At 43.4% G+C, this 17,344-nt stretch overlaps 1 protein-coding gene across 1 annotated transcript; it reads left to right on the forward strand.

Moving 5' to 3' along the window:
- The first annotated feature begins 8,231 nt into the window (after window positions 1-8,231).
- On the forward strand, window positions 8,232-16,528 carry LOC102779945 (uncharacterized). Its single transcript, XM_006795153.2, has 3 exons — window positions 8,232-8,882; window positions 9,301-9,457; window positions 9,845-16,528. Exons 1-3 carry the CDS (start codon window positions 8,238-8,240, stop codon window positions 16,327-16,329), a joined length of 7,287 nt encoding a protein of 2,428 aa, XP_006795216.2. The 5' UTR covers window positions 8,232-8,237; the 3' UTR covers window positions 16,330-16,528.
- The last annotated feature ends 816 nt before the right edge of the window (window positions 16,529-17,344 follow it).

Below are 17,344 nucleotides of genomic sequence, written 5' to 3' on the forward strand. Positions count from 1 at the left end.
TATTTTCTGATCGTACTAGAATCAGTAATTATTTGAGAAGTCTTACCTGATTAATCATTATTCATCTTTTTTTGTTACAGAGGTCTTATCGAGTGATCATAATTAGCTTTTTATAGCAACTCAGATACATGCAGCGATGTACGTGTGTGTGTTTGTGCGCACACATGTCCAGGCTGCTTCTATTTACTACCTGATGACATACTGTGCTGGCCACACCATGTTTTGTACAGCTAAAAGGAGGAATTAATAGGGATCCCTGACTGCATACATGGCATCACGCTCTTTATTTAGTGCTACAAACAGCTCGGGCCATCTGGATGTGCTGGTCTGAGCAAATAGTTGATGGAAATGTGGAGCAAAGCCTTTTGAATATTGCATAATTTCTATATCTGACATCATCATTTCCTGGTTTTGTCCTGTTTCCTTGAGCATTGGGGAGATTGTAAAAATCAGATGGGGGGCTGCGGCTGTAAACATATGGAAAAGCAGAGGATTGTTGTATAGTGTATAGTGTATTGTTTCAAGTTTCAAACTGCAGTGATAATCGTTTAGAGTTTCCTCTGGCAACTGTTATCTGCCTATTTGTTGTGTGAAAATGTCTGCTGCACGTCCAGATAAAAAAGACCACTGATCATTAAAAAGAAAATCTGTTAGCTCAGATTTATGTGTTTAGATTGACTAAACTCCACAATAAGACAGAGCATTTTAAACTAGCCTGACTGTCAGAGAGGACGGACTGATGGCACGCCTTGTTCTTTTGGAAATTCTGACTATAAGAACAAGCCTATAATTTCTTTCAGTTCACCATTCAGCAGCTGAAATGAAAAGAGAAGTTGAGTTTCACGCTCAAGCAGAAGTACGGTGTGTGATTTAAATATGAGTTAACCAAATTCTGCTCAACAGCTGCTTATTTACAAGTATTCAGGGTGAAAGGACCCACAACAACCACAACATAGAAAAGGGAAACTGTCAATAGCAATGCAGAACAATCCAACTGTATAGAGGAAGATGGGCCTACTTAAGTTGCTTAGATTTAAAGATATACAGATGAAATAATGTTTCCAATTAGTACCCAATTTACTGCTTTCATACAAGAGCTTAAGAGAGAAAAACTTCATGCAAATACAAATATTAAAATAATCCCCAAGTGAAGGCAAGAGCTGATTTCAAGAAACAATGAGTGCATGAAAAAGTATTTTGGGTCATTTTTCTCTCACACGCACACAATAGACACGATCTTGGCTGAAATTGATTGAGGCGGTAACCTGTTTGTGAACCCTGAACATCAGGAGCACTGATCTTTAACAGTCCACAGAGACAAGTCAAACAGTGGGCGACTTGGATTCACCACATCCTTTTGTTGTCAGGTTCAGAGAAAGTCAAGGCCAACTCAATAAGTCTTTATCTTGGCTTTGGTGTGTGTGTGTGAGGGTTAAAGTGTGTGTAAGTCATGCATAAAAGAGTAGAAATAATGACTACGTGCACATTCCTGTGTATATGCCCGCTGGTAATAATGTGCATAAGTGCGCGTGTGTCTATTGTAGGCGTGCAGTACATGTGCCGCTCGCAGCGTCTGGAAACTCCATTTGAGTGGCGGTCAGGATGCCAGTGTCTCAAACAGGGAGGCCGCCTGTCTCGCCCTCTCCACTCAGCCCTGCCGCTCAGTGACTGACCCTTAATCAGAGGAAGGTTGTCCGATGCGAGCACAGACGGATAAATCACTCCTCACCCTGGGCTGCTATCTGGGTCGTGTGTAGCCAGGGTGTCCCGTCAGCGGACTGGCCCTCAGCCCGGGCCCTCCAAAGCTAATAGCCATGCGGCACTGAGCCCTTTGGTGAGGAGGACCCTGCCTGCCACTGTCCTCTGGGGAATAATAGTCCACATTCTGTGCATATCAGTGTTTATATTTCTGTTGAAAGGCTTGGATGCTGATATAGTGTAGCCTCACAATCTGGGGACACTGCAAAGACACTGTCCGCTGAACATTTTCTTATCCGCCATTGTATATTGTCTTTATTTCCTTATTTAATACTTTTTCCCTTCACTCTGGCTCCGTCTTTGTAATACTGGAAAGAAACTTTGTTTATATAGTTATATTTACACTCTGCTGCTCAGATGAAAGATTAAGTGTGAGCTATTTATGTGCCGAACCAGTTTACGTAAATTTCCCCATTCAACTTTTCTTTTTAATGTGCACCCACTGGACACTTCATTAGGTACAACTGTTTCATTTATGGAAATAGTCCAATAGACTAATCAGCTGATCACATGGCAGCAACTCAGTGTATTTAGGCATTTAGACATGCTTAAGATGAACTTTTGAAGTTCAGACTGAGCATCAGAATAGGGAAGAAAGATGATTTAGGTGATTTTGAATGTGAAATGGTTGTTGGTGCCTGATAGGCTGGTCTGAGTATCAGCCGAGATCTACTGGGGTTTTCTCGCACCACCAGCTCCATGGTTTACAGAGAATGGGTTGAAAATCCCAAAATATCCAGTGAGCAGCAGTTCTCTGGATGAAAATGTCTTGTTGATGTCAGAGATTAGAGGCGAATGGTTAGACTGCTTTGAGCTCACAGGTAGGCAACAGTAACTCAGATAGCCACTTGTTACAACCAAGCATGCAGAAGGGCATCTTTGAACATGGAGCACATCAAACCTTGAAGCAGCAGAAGACCTCATCACTCCTGTCAGCTAATAACAGGAAACATTTTCTGGTCTGATGTATCTCGATTTCTACTGCATCATGTGGATGGTCCGAATTGGGTGTAAACAGCAGGATACATCCTGCCTTTTGCCAGTGGTTTAGGCTGGTGGTGGCGATACAATGGTATGGGAGATATTTCTTGGCACACTTTGGGGTCCTTAATACCAGCCAAGCATCATTTAAATGCCAAAGCCTACCTGAATACTGTTGCTGATCGTGTCCGTCCCTTTATCTCAACAGTGCGCCCATCCTCTGATGGGTGCTTCCAGGTTTCTTGAACATGACAGTGAGTTCACTGCAAAGATGTACCTAATATAGTGTCCAGTGAGCTATAAGGCTAATGCTAATCCAAAGAGCTAATCCCAAGATAGGCTGTTGCATAGCACCAGTACACGCCCATATCAGCCTTATTAACTGTTATTGGCCTTTTGAATAATAGGATGAGGTTTACATGAGAGATAGAGATGCTTTGCATTAAGTCAGTTTTCCACTGGCCATGATTTCAAAACCACAGTGATGAAAAACTGGAAGATATAACAAGACAAAGATTTCTGCTTTCTTGTCACAATAAAAGAAAGGTAGAATTATGATGAACTGTAATATAAAAATGCACATTTTCAGTTAATAGAAACAACCTGTGCTTTTGATTTCTTACAGAAAAGCAGTCTGCAATATGTAAAAAAAAAAATGCTTAGTTACCGCTAAACAGGATTTTTGTTTGTTTTTATAATTAAAGGGGATGCTGTTGAAAGGAAAGAAAAAGATTTCAGCCATGAAATTATCGTGCACACCCTGCAAGTTTTTTACTGTAATTACCAAGAATGTTGGTGAGTTTGAGTACAACCTAATTGAATAATGGTGATATCAGTGAACGAGGGGGGGTGCGGAGTGATTTACCGCACCGAAGAGTGTGCTTATCTCTGCCTCTGTCCTATGCAGGAAACACTGGGATGTCACCAGGCAGATTAAAAGCTTGGCACAGCTGATAGGGAGTGCTCAAAATGGACGGGGTGGGGACCTCTGACTGCTGCGCGAGGGGTTTCGGAGGGGTCGGGACGGGCGGTGGTGTGACCTTACGAGTCCTGTTTGGCACGGATTCATTCAAAATCTGGGAATTCCACTGGAAGTTGGGAGGGGAAAATAGATATAACATCATGAGGCTTGAATGGAATTTTGAATAGTAAGCACATTTTTCTGTAAACGTGTGCCAAGCCACATTTTTTTAGTTAAACCAATCGACGCCAAGAGGAGGAAAATGGAATTCATCAACTTTATCACACATGTTTAAAACTTCTGTAGGAATAGCGCGCCCGCATGGATGCAAGTAAAGTTAAAAGAGGTCATAGTTGTGGGTTCGGTTGCACGACTTTAATTTGGAGCGAATGTTTCTGGTCAGAGTGCAGCTGTATCGTTGTTAATTGAATTTCTGACAGCTGCAGTGCCGGCAGGAGTTCCACAACTTACAAAGGCTAAACAGAGAGCAGCGCATTTTATTTTAAGTCATAACACAAAGCCCAAATGTGGCTCAACATCAGAGGAAAACTATTATTATTTTCTGTGTAGCAGGGCCTGATGGAGGCTGGCAGAGGCTCTTGAATTGAGGCAATATAGGCAGACTGAAGAGAGGTGTTTGATGGAAACACGGGGAGACAGATCTGGAGGAACAGCTGCACGAGAGACGCTGGGCCAAATATAGAAAGTGGACAAGGGCCAAAACATATCCCACATTTTTTCCCATTAACAGCATAGGTTTGAATCTAACTTGGCGCCAATTAGTTGCAGTATAGGCGCACGGGCTTTAAATATAGAGCATGGCAAAGGGTGGCAATACACCCGGAACGCAGAGACAGATGTCTTCGTCATGGCGGCCTGTGATTTCACGTGAAGGAAAAACAACAGTATTCATGTCACCAGCTGGTTTGTTCTGACTGTGACGTGGAAGGTTATGTGACAAATGGAGCTTCAGAGAACTGTTGCTATTACCTGCCGCGCTCCGTTAAGTGCAGAGCTTCGGCTCAAGACTATTTTCAGTCCAATTCGTGTGTGTTTAGCGGGATCCGCACTGCTCTATCAGTGTAACCAGACTGTTTTTAACCCTCGCTCTCCGTTTCAGCCTATGCTTGTCTCTTATCTCTCTGCAGTGGAGGGCTGGGATGGGGGGTATTCAGGCTTCGGGCCTACCTGTTTACGCTGAGGGCTTCCTCCATTGTTCGCCCCCTGCTTCCTTTGAAGGATTTTTCACATTTTTGTGCTCGTTGTTGTTTTGGGAACAGGTCATGGGCTGAGATCATGGGAGCCTCCTGTGGCATTCCTGAATCCCTGTCTGGTTGGGGCTCGGCAGGAATTCTTTCCTACAGCACATATCGTGTGTTTCGTACACACCTGAGATATTTTTACAGCAGTAAAATAAACAGTGCGACAGAGTGTCATCACTTTATCCTTTTGTACTGAGCTGAAACCCGATAACTTTTGTGTATTCCTTTGATTCCTTCACTTCAGCCCCAGGTTTACTGTGGAATTAAGTCATCCTTGCACACTAATCCCTTTCACTACAGAAATAGATTCAGTTCAGCCCATTTTTGGTAACTGTTATGCAACTCGTGATCGTTCACGGTTAAGGATATTCGTGACTGGCTAATGCCTGCAGTAATACCTTTTAACCTGATCTACAACTGGAGTCCATTACCCTTCTAAACCTAATTGTATTTCTGGAACAAACACTATTTTTGTTTAGTAAAGTCCTAAAAGTCTGCGAGCGTTTGTTATTGTACTTTTATGTGTCATGTAGTGCATTTATTCTGCTCAGAGAGGCTCGAAACAAAGACAAAACTAACCTCTATTATAAATTATAAAGCAGTCATGAGATTTCTCAAGGAAAAAAGGTGCATGTTTACCCATTTCATTAAAAACAAGTGATCGTCTCTGTGGGTCCTGAGAATGGAGAGTCCCTTAATCCTTATTACTTAAAGAGGTCTTCAATGAGATTACAACCCTGCACAAATATTGTGGACATCAGTGGACCATCTGTTGCCACTTGTGAAGAAAACCAAACATTTTAACCTGTGTAACCTCATAATTCAACTTCAAATATGAAGTTGTTTGAAGTTTCAACATTCTGAATGTTGAAATGGTGGTGGGGAAAACCAAATTTTTTCAGATTTTCTTCAGCCACTTGCAAAACTTTCCCAGGTGAAGATGCACATGCATGACGTGTAATTACATTTCAACTTAAAACTCATTGTTAATAAACCTGAGATCTGTTTGACTACTTCTTTAACCTGACGTGACACCCCCACGTTTCTGTGTGACACACCTTTCTGGAGAGGATTTTCGAGCGCTGCACCTGCACCAGCGCAGATTAACTCTGAGCAAAGATTAAGCAAATTAACTATGATGGTGTCTCCCGAAATACACTGTTACTGTGCAGTCAGTTGAACAGCAGTCACAATGTAGAGCACGGAATAACATTTCATGGATCCTCTTAAAAACATTTGGGACTTTTGTGATGCCAAAGAAGGTGAGTTCCCACTGAAATCATACAATTGTTCATTTGTTTTTACTTACTGAGCTATTGTTTAACCTATTTACTTACTCAGGTGTACTGTGTTTATACTTGTAGTGTTTGTAACACCATAAAAATCCTAACAGATTATGTACCGATAGCATATATATACTTTCTCCATTCTGAAAATGCTTTTTTAAAAATCTATTCATAGTCTGCTCCAACTAACTTTACTATCAATAATAAATCAACATTAAATAGCTTAATTGGCACTGTAAATTTTTAAAAAGGAAACTTGAACATTACATGTAACTGTGGCATGTTTACGCATATGCTCAAAGTAAAACTGGTAAGAGGGAATTATTTGTGAAATATTTCTGTCACTTATGCGCCGCTAAGCCAGGTAATCAGAAGCAGACGCCACGCAACTGGCTGGTTTCCCAAAAGTTAGATCATGTTACCTGATGGCAGCAGTTGGGAAAAGTAAACAACATATGCTCAGAAGACGTCATTCAGCTGTTTGCCTCGAACATGGCGTTAAGTTGTTTGTGTCTTTGCAAAAATCCCAGGAGGTACAGTCATCTTTAATCCAGATTCATGAAGCAGCTTTATAAAATACACCCTGAATGCAGGATACGTGTATTTAAGATTCAGAGAAGAAAAAGGTCAAGTAGGTTTTCACAAAGTACGAGAAAACCTGTCTAAATGGACAAAAAGCATTTGATTGTCAACGAACAATGGCTCCCAAAATTAGAGGAAGAATAATTATTAATATACTTAAATGTTAAATTAATGTACATCTGATATAAATAACTGGAAATGGTTAATTCGATGAAAAGAAAAAAAGACATATGAAGTTGATTCACAAAGAAGACCGAGTGTTGTTTGTTTGCGCGAAGATGCTTTTGACACATCAGCAGGAAACTACAGTGGGGCCTCACTCCCAGTGTCTCACATTTAGATGTGTGTTCAGGGCGTATTGGAGTCATGGGTACTTAATGGTGTCATTTTTTTTAATGTGCAGGGTTAACTTTGTGATTGATTGTATATTAACTCTGACTGCAAACAGTCACACAGGCCTAGAGACCAGTTGGAGACCATCTGGTAACCTCCGGTCGGGAGGAGAAAATGTGTATTCACCAAATGGTTGTGAGTTGTAGGCAGAGTTCATGGCAGTAAGTGGGAAATCAATTCAGGAAACCCTTTTTTCACATAGGCTTAGAGAACACTCAGTGTCCCTCCAGTAATCACTGGTTACGAGGGAAAACCAGTTGGCAAGTGGTTGCTGGGTGTCATGAAACTGGTTGCTAATCTTATTAGCTCAGACACTAAGAGCATTTGCAGACAAGTCAGTGTCTTCCATTCAAACTGCCAGCAACTGGGACAATTTTTCACCAACCACTCACTAAATACATATTTTTGTCTAGCACCATAGATTGTCAGGGGGTCACTGTGGGTCTTGAGGTCTGTCTGACTGAGGTCTAACTTAACCAAGTAGATCTGGTCCCAAAACCTAAAGAAACAGCAAGCACAAAAAAAAAAAGAAACCAACAAAACAAGTGAAAATGAATTAAATGCAAAAACAAAGACCAGCATCCTGTTGGCTGGCAGTTATACCCCCGCAGCCCCTCCTGCTTTCATATATCAACATTGTTGCTGTATGACCATGGCAAGTGTGTCACAGCACCAGCAAAATGAATACCTTATGTCTATCTCAGAAACAGCAGCAGTGCAGTGTTTGACACCACAGAAACCACTTTAAAGAGTCCAATGGATGGAAAATTCAACATACATGGACTTTATATAGAAACTCTGAGCGGGGAGAGCCAAGGAAAGAATTCCAGTCACTCTGCCAACATCAAAATCTAAGGTGTTTCATATTTTCATATTTCATGTGTAGTAAATTTGGGCTGCTTCTGAGCAATAACTCAACACTAGAGGAGCTTTTTGTACCAAAAGGCAACAATCAAAACCAGTTCTTGCTGAACTTCTGTTCCTCTCTTTCTCTCCTCTCACAGCCAATCAGCGATGATGAATGAGGCAGGACTTCGGAACGCCCTCCCTGACCAGTCATCGGGGAGTGGGCAAACTTTTGCCACCTCACGCCACCCAAGCGTCATTGACCCTATCTTATCAAAGCGGGTCTGTTTCTACAAGAGCGGAGATCCTCAGTTCAATGGTTTGCGCCTTGTCATCAACAACCGCACCTTTAAGACCTTTGATGCACTCTTGGACAGTCTCTCCAAGAAGGTGCCCCTGCCGTTTGGGGTGAGGAACATCACCACTCCTCGGGGGATTCATGCAGTCAAATCTTTGGATGAACTTAAGGATGGGAAATCCTACCTTTGCTCAGATAGCCGTAAGGTAAAGCCCATCAATCTGGCATTGGCCAGAAAGAAGCTGCCACCCTGGTACCACGCCAGACCGGTTAGCTCTCGCCGTCGGACTATTCAGCAGGGTCTGTTTTTCCCAGGCCAGAGCATCCACAAACAGGAGCTAGTGCTTATTCGCACACCCAAGAGCCTACTGGTTTTCCGCAATGGGGACCCCTCTGTAAAACACACTGTGGTGCTTCACAAGAAGACTTCTCCAAGTTACGAGGCTATCCTGGAATATATCTCAGAGCTCATGCAGTTCCATGTGGTGAAATTACACACTCCTGATGGCAAACGTGTGAGTGTTCTCCTCTGTCAGTGCAACACATAGAAAAGGGATTTAAGAATCAATGAATCAATGAATATTCACAAAACATTTCCTCTAATTGGAAACAAATTAGTATCATTGTTGAATAGATTACACTTCCCATAAGAGACTGATTTAACCTTGGCATAAAATACCTGTCGCATGAGGAGAGAAAATGTTAAGCTTCTTTGGCCACTCACCCTAATACCCAGAAAGGCCTTCTGGGATACTGCACTGTAAGGCTTTAGGTCAAGGATCTAATACAATCAGAACCTGAGGGTGATTCACAAATAATAATTAGAAAATAATACTTTTTTCTAGTTATGCATGCAATTTGCCAGTTTTTAACATGTTATTAAAATCAAGATTATTCAAAAGGACTAACTTCTTTATCTCTTGTCTGCTGCAGGTTGACGGTGTTCCAGGCTTGATATTGTGCTCTGGAACTGTGGTAGCTGTGGGCAGGGAGCCATTCAGGCCTGCAAACTACAGTGCACAGAAATCTCCATCTCCAACATGGCGGCGTACCAAGCAAATGAGTCTCAAGAGGCAAAAGGCTTTGAATCGTAAGTTTATATTCAAATAAACATTTTTTATTTTATTTTTTTAAGGTTTTTAAGACTAAATTATCATATTTACATGAGGAGAATACATTGCAGGCACAATTCGAAGAGTAGCGTCAGTTCAGCAGAGCTCTTTTCATATGACACAATCAGTGCGCCTGGAGTAATCTACCTGGCCTCATGGGATAAAGCTTGGAGAAGTGCTGAGGCAACGATATGTACATAATACTGTAGATGACCTACATACACAGTCACTGGTTTGACTGGCTAGTCTGCTTGATGAGCAGCACTCATATCATCTTTCTAACTTTCCTTTTGCTCTTTCTCTTCTCCCTTCATGCTTCTCGGGTGTCCTCTCCTCTTCAATCTCCTGCCTGACTCCTTGAAAAGGTAAAGGGAAGTCAAGGAATTTTTCCTCGTCATCTGAGAGGTACATCGTTCATCAGATCCACAGCACCATCGCAGAGAGTTACTGTGATATACACAGCAACCCCACAAACTCTGTTGAGTTGGAGTCAAATCGCATCCTGGAGTCTGTAGCAGAGACAGATGGCAATGAAGCTGAAGGGCAGGACTACATGCTGCCCAGCGACGACAATATTGAGAAGTCCTTCCAGGTGAATCAGGACGGCAGCATGACGGTGGAGATGAAGGTGAGGTTGACAATTAAGGAAGAGGAAGCCATCCACTGGACCACCACCCTGACACGCTCAAGCGTGACCAGCCAGCATAATGTGAGCTCTTTACCGGAGACTGAGGCAGAGCTGGACATCTGCTCGCCTAAATCAAACTCACTGGATTTACAGAGTCTTGCTGCCACTGACGACACCAAGTGGCACAAGGACAAAACTCAAGACAACAATGACGATGATCCACCATCGCTCGGTAATGGAGCTTTAAGTGAGAGCGGTAAGGAAGAGGAGATCGTCAAAAACCACTCAGATGCATTGTCCTCTGGGAGAGCTCCGACACCAGGATACAAGCAAATTAGCAAAAAGCATGCCTCTGTGGAGAGTATCATATCAGTTACAGAAGATGGGATTCAGCAAGGAACTATTGGCTCTTATTCCTACAGTGAGCAGACAGGAAATGGAACAATGACAGAGCAGTATTGCATGGCCAAGCAGAGCAGCACTAGACCGGTGCCCAAACCAAGAAGACTCAGCTCTGTTGATGTCAACAGTAAAAATGTTTCTGGATTTAAATCTGCAGAAATGAGTGAGATCGTGCAGAGTGAATCCAGCGGAGAGGAGGTGACTGAGACAGTCATACACATATATGAACAGCAAACATGCCAGGACAATTTCCTTGCAAATGTTTGTGCACACACTACTACGACTGTTGGAAGTCCACCTACTTCAGAAACAGGGCAGATGTCATCGAATAATAAATTTGAATCAGAACTCTGCAGATCGTCAACGGCATCCGAGTCCATTAGTATCTGGAAGAGTGAAAGTATGTCAGTAAAGTTGCAGCACAATGGTGTCGTGAGAGGAAAAAATAGACAGCAGCAGTTCCAAAAACCCAGAAAAATCCAAACAAAGACCCATCAAAAAGACGCCAGCATGGATAAGAGGGCATCCTCAAAGCCCAAGGTGGTTCAGAGGCTCGCAACACCACGAAAAAGACAAAAACAGAATACTGCAGAGGCAATGGAAGCACATAAAAAAGTAAAAGCTTTCTCCAGTGCCGGATACATTAGGAGGATTTATGGAAACAAAATGAAGTCATCGAAAATGCTGAAAAACCTTCAAAAGAGACCAGCACAAAACAGGGACAGAGGTGTTACAGCAAAGAGCTCAGAAGTGTCAGATGAGACAACAAGAAGCACGGACAAAGATTCAAATGTGCAATCAGTATTAAAAAAATCCATAGAGAGAGTTTCTTTTGATACAAGCCAGATGAATGTTTCTCCCAATGAGGTCAGCCAGATACGGGGAATACTGACACGGCAGACATCGATGCATGTGGAGAAAAGGAGCGAAAACGAGCCCGATGATATTAATGGAAGCGTGTTGCCTGCTTTTAGCACCTCCAGCGCTGTTACAAATGAATATGTAGAAAGCTGGCTGCAGAAAGCCCACCTCAACCACCCGTCTCACCTGCATGAGGAACGTCAAAAACTGGAAGCAGAAAATGGCAAGTATAAAGAGCCTAAAAATAAGCATGACCTGATCGATGTGGCAGAAGATGTAAAGTGTTCGGAAATTGAAATGTGTCAAACTTCAGAACCTCCACCAGAGAGTTCACTGGCAACATCTGTCAAACTTAGAGTCCAGTCTTTTGAAAACAAATCGAGTCCACCCGTCGAGAAAGCTACAGCCAGGCCTCAACTTGTTCATCATTCTCCAAGCACAAAAAACACAGAAAACCAGAAGAACGAATCCCAAAAGGAAGAAATAAACCATCCTGTGCCACCAAGTGATAAGATCTCAACAGAAGCACTGTTAGACAGTGAAGTGGAAAATAAATCAAGCTCAGTCCGGATCTCGTTCCAAAAAGCAACGCCGCTTAATACGCTTTCAATGGAGCTACCACCGCCACCTCCTCCTGCTGAAAGCACAGAGCTATCAAACACTGAATACTGCATGAAAGATGCGTTATTAGTGAACAGTAGCCCATTATACAGGCTCTCATCAGTGAGCAGTGAAGGGACAGATAATAATCCATTACCCATCAGTCCTACGTCTGACAAGGCCGTATCATTTACAGATGACACAACAGCATCGCTCTCAAGAACACCCTCTATTAAAAGGGCACCTTTGGTCAGTAATCTGTCTCTTGAAAGGAAAATGTCAGTGAGAAAGGTTTCTGTTGATAAATATGCTTTAAGCAGTGAGGCCACTCCAGAGAAGACCACATCATTTACTGAGAACAACACTGTGGGAGGTGATGGCATCTGTTCAACACCATCACAGCGATCAATCGAAGCCCAACTAGAAGCAGCACACTGGTCAGGTCTGACGAGCTGGCCGTCGTGTGGTACTTCTGTGTCCCCATCTAGTTTAACATCTGATGAGAGGCTGTCATCGCCCAGTATCTCATCAAATGATGCATCAGTGCCAAGTAATACCCCATTTAAAGTGAGAGAAATGAGTAAAGAAACTCAAAAAGAGACGTCAACACCTAAGATCCTGGTGAAAAAAGCAAAAGCAAAAACCAGCCCATCTCCTGAGAGGAAGTTCGAAAACCGCCCTGTGGATAAAACTCTGTCTCCAAACATCAGACCACAAAAACATGCAGCTTCAGATGGCACCCCCTCCACTGAGAGAAAGCAGACTAATAAACCAAAACTGCAAAAGAGACTCTCTCCATATTCCCAGTCTCTGGACATGGCGTCGCCACCTGTCAAACACAAGTCAGGTAGAAAGTTGCTCTCCAAAGACCTCTCCTCTGACAACCCATCAGAGCAAACAACTATGAGACAAACGACAACATCAATCCTAAGAAAAAATCACCAGACACCACAGTCACTAAATTCAAAAGCTGAACCAGATAAAATGCTGACCTCTGTCACTTTCATGCCACTGGAAGCTGACCAGTGTATTGAAAAGAACGAGACAGAAGGTGAAGCAGCAGATCAAGAGAACCCTATGACAAACGTGCAAATAATAAAGCCATTAAACACTGCAAACCAGCCAAGCATGAAACCAGTCCTTGAAAAGATTTGCTACTCAATCAAGTCAATAAGACAGATGACTCAAAACAAACGTCCATCGTGTCTGGAAAAGTCCAACAGCTTGCCAGACTTCTCCTCCCACGTAGTGTCTACATTTGGCTCCTCATCTAAAGCTCTTCTCGCTTTCTTGGCTGTCATGACCCTCCAGGAAGGGCTTACAAACTTGAATAGGAATGAGCTGAACGCAAACAGCGTCAGCTGTGCGGAGGCTTTAAAAATGATCGATTCGCTCAGAGAAATTGCAGAAATCGAGGATTCCCACAGATTACAGACGAGTTTGTCAAATTTGCAAAAAACGACCTCAAAGCAGCTCCTGCAGAGCTGGAAGGGCTTTCAGGAACTCAGTGACAAATGCAAAAGCCGCAGCTCAACGCCAAATGGTTCAGAGGCAGAACTCCTAACTGGAGAGAACCCCGAACAAGAGCGTGTCGCTGAAGAAAACATTATTGACGAGATCATGGATAACCTCGATGTACCTGAGAAGCTGAAGGAGGAACTGGCTTCTCTTTCATTAAGTCCAAAAAGTGAGTCTGACATTACAGAGTCGTCACCTAAAGATAGCAGTAAAGAAATTGCTGATCATTTCTTCAAAGAGAAAGCCGCCACTGTTTTGGATTCCACACCAGATGATAAAGTGGATGTGGATGTAAGGTCCATGATTAAGCAAACGCAAAAATCTGGAGCAGACAAATCTCACCTGATGGCAGAGGAAGCAAAGGACAAACCGACAATCCCAACCACTAAAGACAATGATCCACCAGCTAACCCTACTGTTACTGAAGAAAAGTGGCTTCACAGTAAAGCATCGATTCCACAAGAGAACAAGGAGGACTTGCAGTCATGTTGGGACACATCAAGGGAGAATATCATCAAAGGAGAAGTCGGGAGAAAGAAAATTTTCAAGAAGGACTCAGGTGCAGATGATGAAGGGCAGAAAAAGAACGCAAGTGCCAGTAAAGAATTAGCAGAAAGAGGGAGTTGTAAGCAAAGTGTGATCAATTCGGATGCAGGTGAGCCGAAGAGCTCAGGGGACGAGTCGGAAACTTCATGTGAGGAGATCAAACACGAGAGTATCGAGAGTGAAGACCTGTCCAAACCTGAAAGTCCCTCTGCGGAGGAAGATAGCAAGCTACCAAGCCCCAGCTATTACGTGGAACTAAATGTAAGAGAGGAGAAAAGCATAACCAGCCTAGACAGGGAAAATCGGACAAAGGTCACGAGTACCGAGATGAGCAAAGGTGACTCGTCTGCCCCTGTGTGTCAGCCCATCTCTGAGAAGGAACACCTGAGCCAAACATACAGCATGGGACTGACTGATGAAAGCACCGGAAACTCAGACATGGACGAGCCATCTTCAGAGGAAGAGCAGCCAGAGGTTGATAGCAAGAAGCTGCAGGTTATTGTTGAAGAAAGCATGTCCGGCACTGAGGAAGAGCAGGAGGACATGGAGGCGAAACAGCTTTGTGACCGTCCAGATGATCGCGAGCAAAAGAAAAGAGCTTCATCGTCTTTAACAGCTTTGATTGAAGAGCCAAATGAAGACAAGGTTAGCTCAGAAGATGAGGACCCTTACATTGAGGAGACATATATTTATGACAGGACAAACAGTGATAGCACGCATAGCAATTTAATAGAAAATCAGATTTCGGAAAAAGAGAGTTGTAGGTTTAATGCAGACGATGATAGCGGGAACGATCACAACAGCTTTGAAGAGCACGCAGATGAAGAGGAGCCGAAGGTCCAAGAGGAAAAAATCACCAGCTCAATTGAAGAGTTAAGTTACTATGAAAAAGAGTCCAGCTCAGAGGAGGAAAAAGCTCATGTGGACAGATATAAAGGAGAAACTGTAACCGACCAAGCAGCTCCTGCACTGGCAACACAGTCTGAAGGCACTACCTCTGAAAAGTCTGTGGAGAAGGTCCAGTCTGAAGAAATGATTTCCCAGTCAGTTGCAGAGAGAGTAATTCTTCTAGAAAAGCGAGTTGCTGATGCAGAGAAAAGAAAAAGCACAACAAAAAGTTCTGCAGTCAGATTTTACTCGCAAAAAGAGGCCCCTCAGGACTCAGACGACGAGGATTTACCCTGTGAATCACCCACATCTCAGGTGACTCTCTGCACCCGATCGGCTCCCCAGTCGTCGTTATCCTTCAGCTACGACTCCAGTGGCGTTATAACCACGGAGCCTGAAGGCAGCAGGGTCAGATCCATCAGGGAGATGTTCTTAGCCAGGAGCGCCACCAACATCCAGCAAACTCGTTTCCCAATTCCTCACACATCAGAGCTGGCTGAGCTAAGAGCCGAGACCTCCGTCAGTGGTGGATATCAATCTCAGACTTCAAGCGAACTGTCAAGTGGGGAAGATGATTCGGCGCGGAAATCCATCACTAAAGGCTTCGTGAGGAGGACAATCGAAAGGCTTTACGGCAAGAAGGATGCTAATACTGATGAGGAAGCAAGTGAAAGGCCCCCATCTGAGCCAAAGCAGGAGAAAAATGGACAGTCGGGCATCCTCGCTTCCTTCCACACAGCCCGATCCAAAGCAGTGTCTGAGCTCTCATACTTCTACTCCACAAATGCCCTCGACACCTTAAGTGAAGCGACGAGATGCATCGCCTTTAATGCACAGGTCGGCCCCGGCGACAGCATTCCCATTGATAGCGGACGCTGGCTGCTTAGAGACAACACCCTCATCCGAAAGTCTGTTTCAGATCCAATTGGAATCAACAAATCTTTTACAAACACTCCTGAAGGCAAAGGAGCGTTTGAGGACACAGAGGAGAAAAGTCCCTATTCTCTGTTCGCCACAAAACCTGAACCAGAAGAAGACAAGACCAAACTGCTTTCCAGGAAGTGCACCTACTTTTCTTTGCCCCACGGCAGCGAGTCGGACATATGTCACGACGAGCTGAGCACGGTGAGCAAAAGCAGCGCAAATGGCGACAGCATCACAGAGGAAAAGGACAGCTCAGAAGACACCAAGACGTGGGCCGAGAGGAACGGCATGCTGCCCGGCCTGACTGACTTTAAGATGATGGACAACAAAGTGCACCCAATGATGGAGCCTCAACCTGAAGGCGAAGTTGTAGTGGTGGTGCAGCCTGGAAAAGGTCAGGGTGTCGTTAATAGAAGGCTCCCGGAGCAGGACATATTAGATGTACTGTACAATTTTTGTGGACAGCATTGTCCTTTACTGTAAAAGGGGCAGCTTTTTTTCACATAATCACCGAATATGGACGAAATAAGTGTTCATTATTAGGCCACAGTGAGAAATATTTTCTTTGGTGCCTACTTTTTTGCTGTTGCCATAGCTTTGGCATGATACACTATCATATGTCAAGTCTTTTGAGCCAATGACAAGTGTGTAACAATGCGTCACAGATGCGCAGGCTAGCGGATTAACCCTTTTCAACCCTCGCACCTTGTGCTTCGACTTGTCTTTTTATATTGCTTGTTCAAAAGTTTGACACATCAAGTGTATATTTGCCATTTTACACTTCAGAGCAGCTCTTCTCACCCTATAGGTTGCCTGTCAAAACAAGCACTCAGAGCATTACTGTAATCTCGTTTTAAAACTCTAAACAGTTTAAGTCCCAAGCAGATGTCAGGCAAACCCGCAGAGTGAACAGGTCAGTTTGTGGCCTGGAACTCAAATTCTGTACTATACATATTGTATCAGTTGACTACAGTGTAAATAGGACCTTTCCTGGTTTTCGCTTAGTATCCATAGTTTAATGCATATTTGCAATAACCTGGTTTCTATCATTAGGACAAACTGTGTTATGGTTTACGATGTGGCAGCTGTGACGTTTCTGTCTTTTAAAATTGACATTTAAGAATTAAAAGTATGTGTTTCCAAATGTTGGTCTTCTATTTTCACATCTTTTAGACTAAAATCAGTCCAGATTATTTTTATAGATCCTGGGTGATTAATGTCTTGGAGATTAGCCTTTTTTGGTGAGTAAAAGTCTAAAGGCTGAGGTGGGCGTCGTGTTAAAGACACCTCAAGAAGCTCAGCTCGCTTGTTTTCTCTTGCTGATTAGCATCAGCAGATCTCTGAAGAGGAGCGGAGACCTCTGTTTTCTCACTCTGTTTGAGGAAGCATTTGTGTTGTTCTAAGGCTGTTTTGTTTCTCAGAAGTTGCCATCGAGCTGGCCCGTGTTGTGACAGGAGCGTCTAGGAATGCGCTAAGAGGGGAGTGTTTACATGTGCAA

The sequence above is a fragment of the Neolamprologus brichardi genome, chromosome 9, assembly GCF_056152115.1.
Source record: "Neolamprologus brichardi isolate AB-2024 chromosome 9, ASM5615211v1, whole genome shotgun sequence".
In the NCBI taxonomy this organism is placed as follows: domain Eukaryota; kingdom Metazoa; phylum Chordata; class Actinopteri; order Cichliformes; family Cichlidae; genus Neolamprologus; species Neolamprologus brichardi.

Bases quoted from the DNA above. Each gene is read 5' to 3' on its own strand.
- LOC102779945 (XM_006795153.2), top strand. From the start codon at position 8,238: ATGATGAATGAGGCAGGACTTCGGAACGCCCTCCCTGACCAGTCATCG. The intron at 8,883-9,300 runs GTGAGTGTTCTC...TGTCTGCTGCAG, and splicing joins ACACTCCTGATGGCAAACGT to GTTGACGGTGTTCCAGGCTT. The intron at 9,458-9,844 runs GTAAGTTTATAT...CTCCTTGAAAAG, and splicing joins GAGGCAAAAGGCTTTGAATC to GTAAAGGGAAGTCAAGGAAT.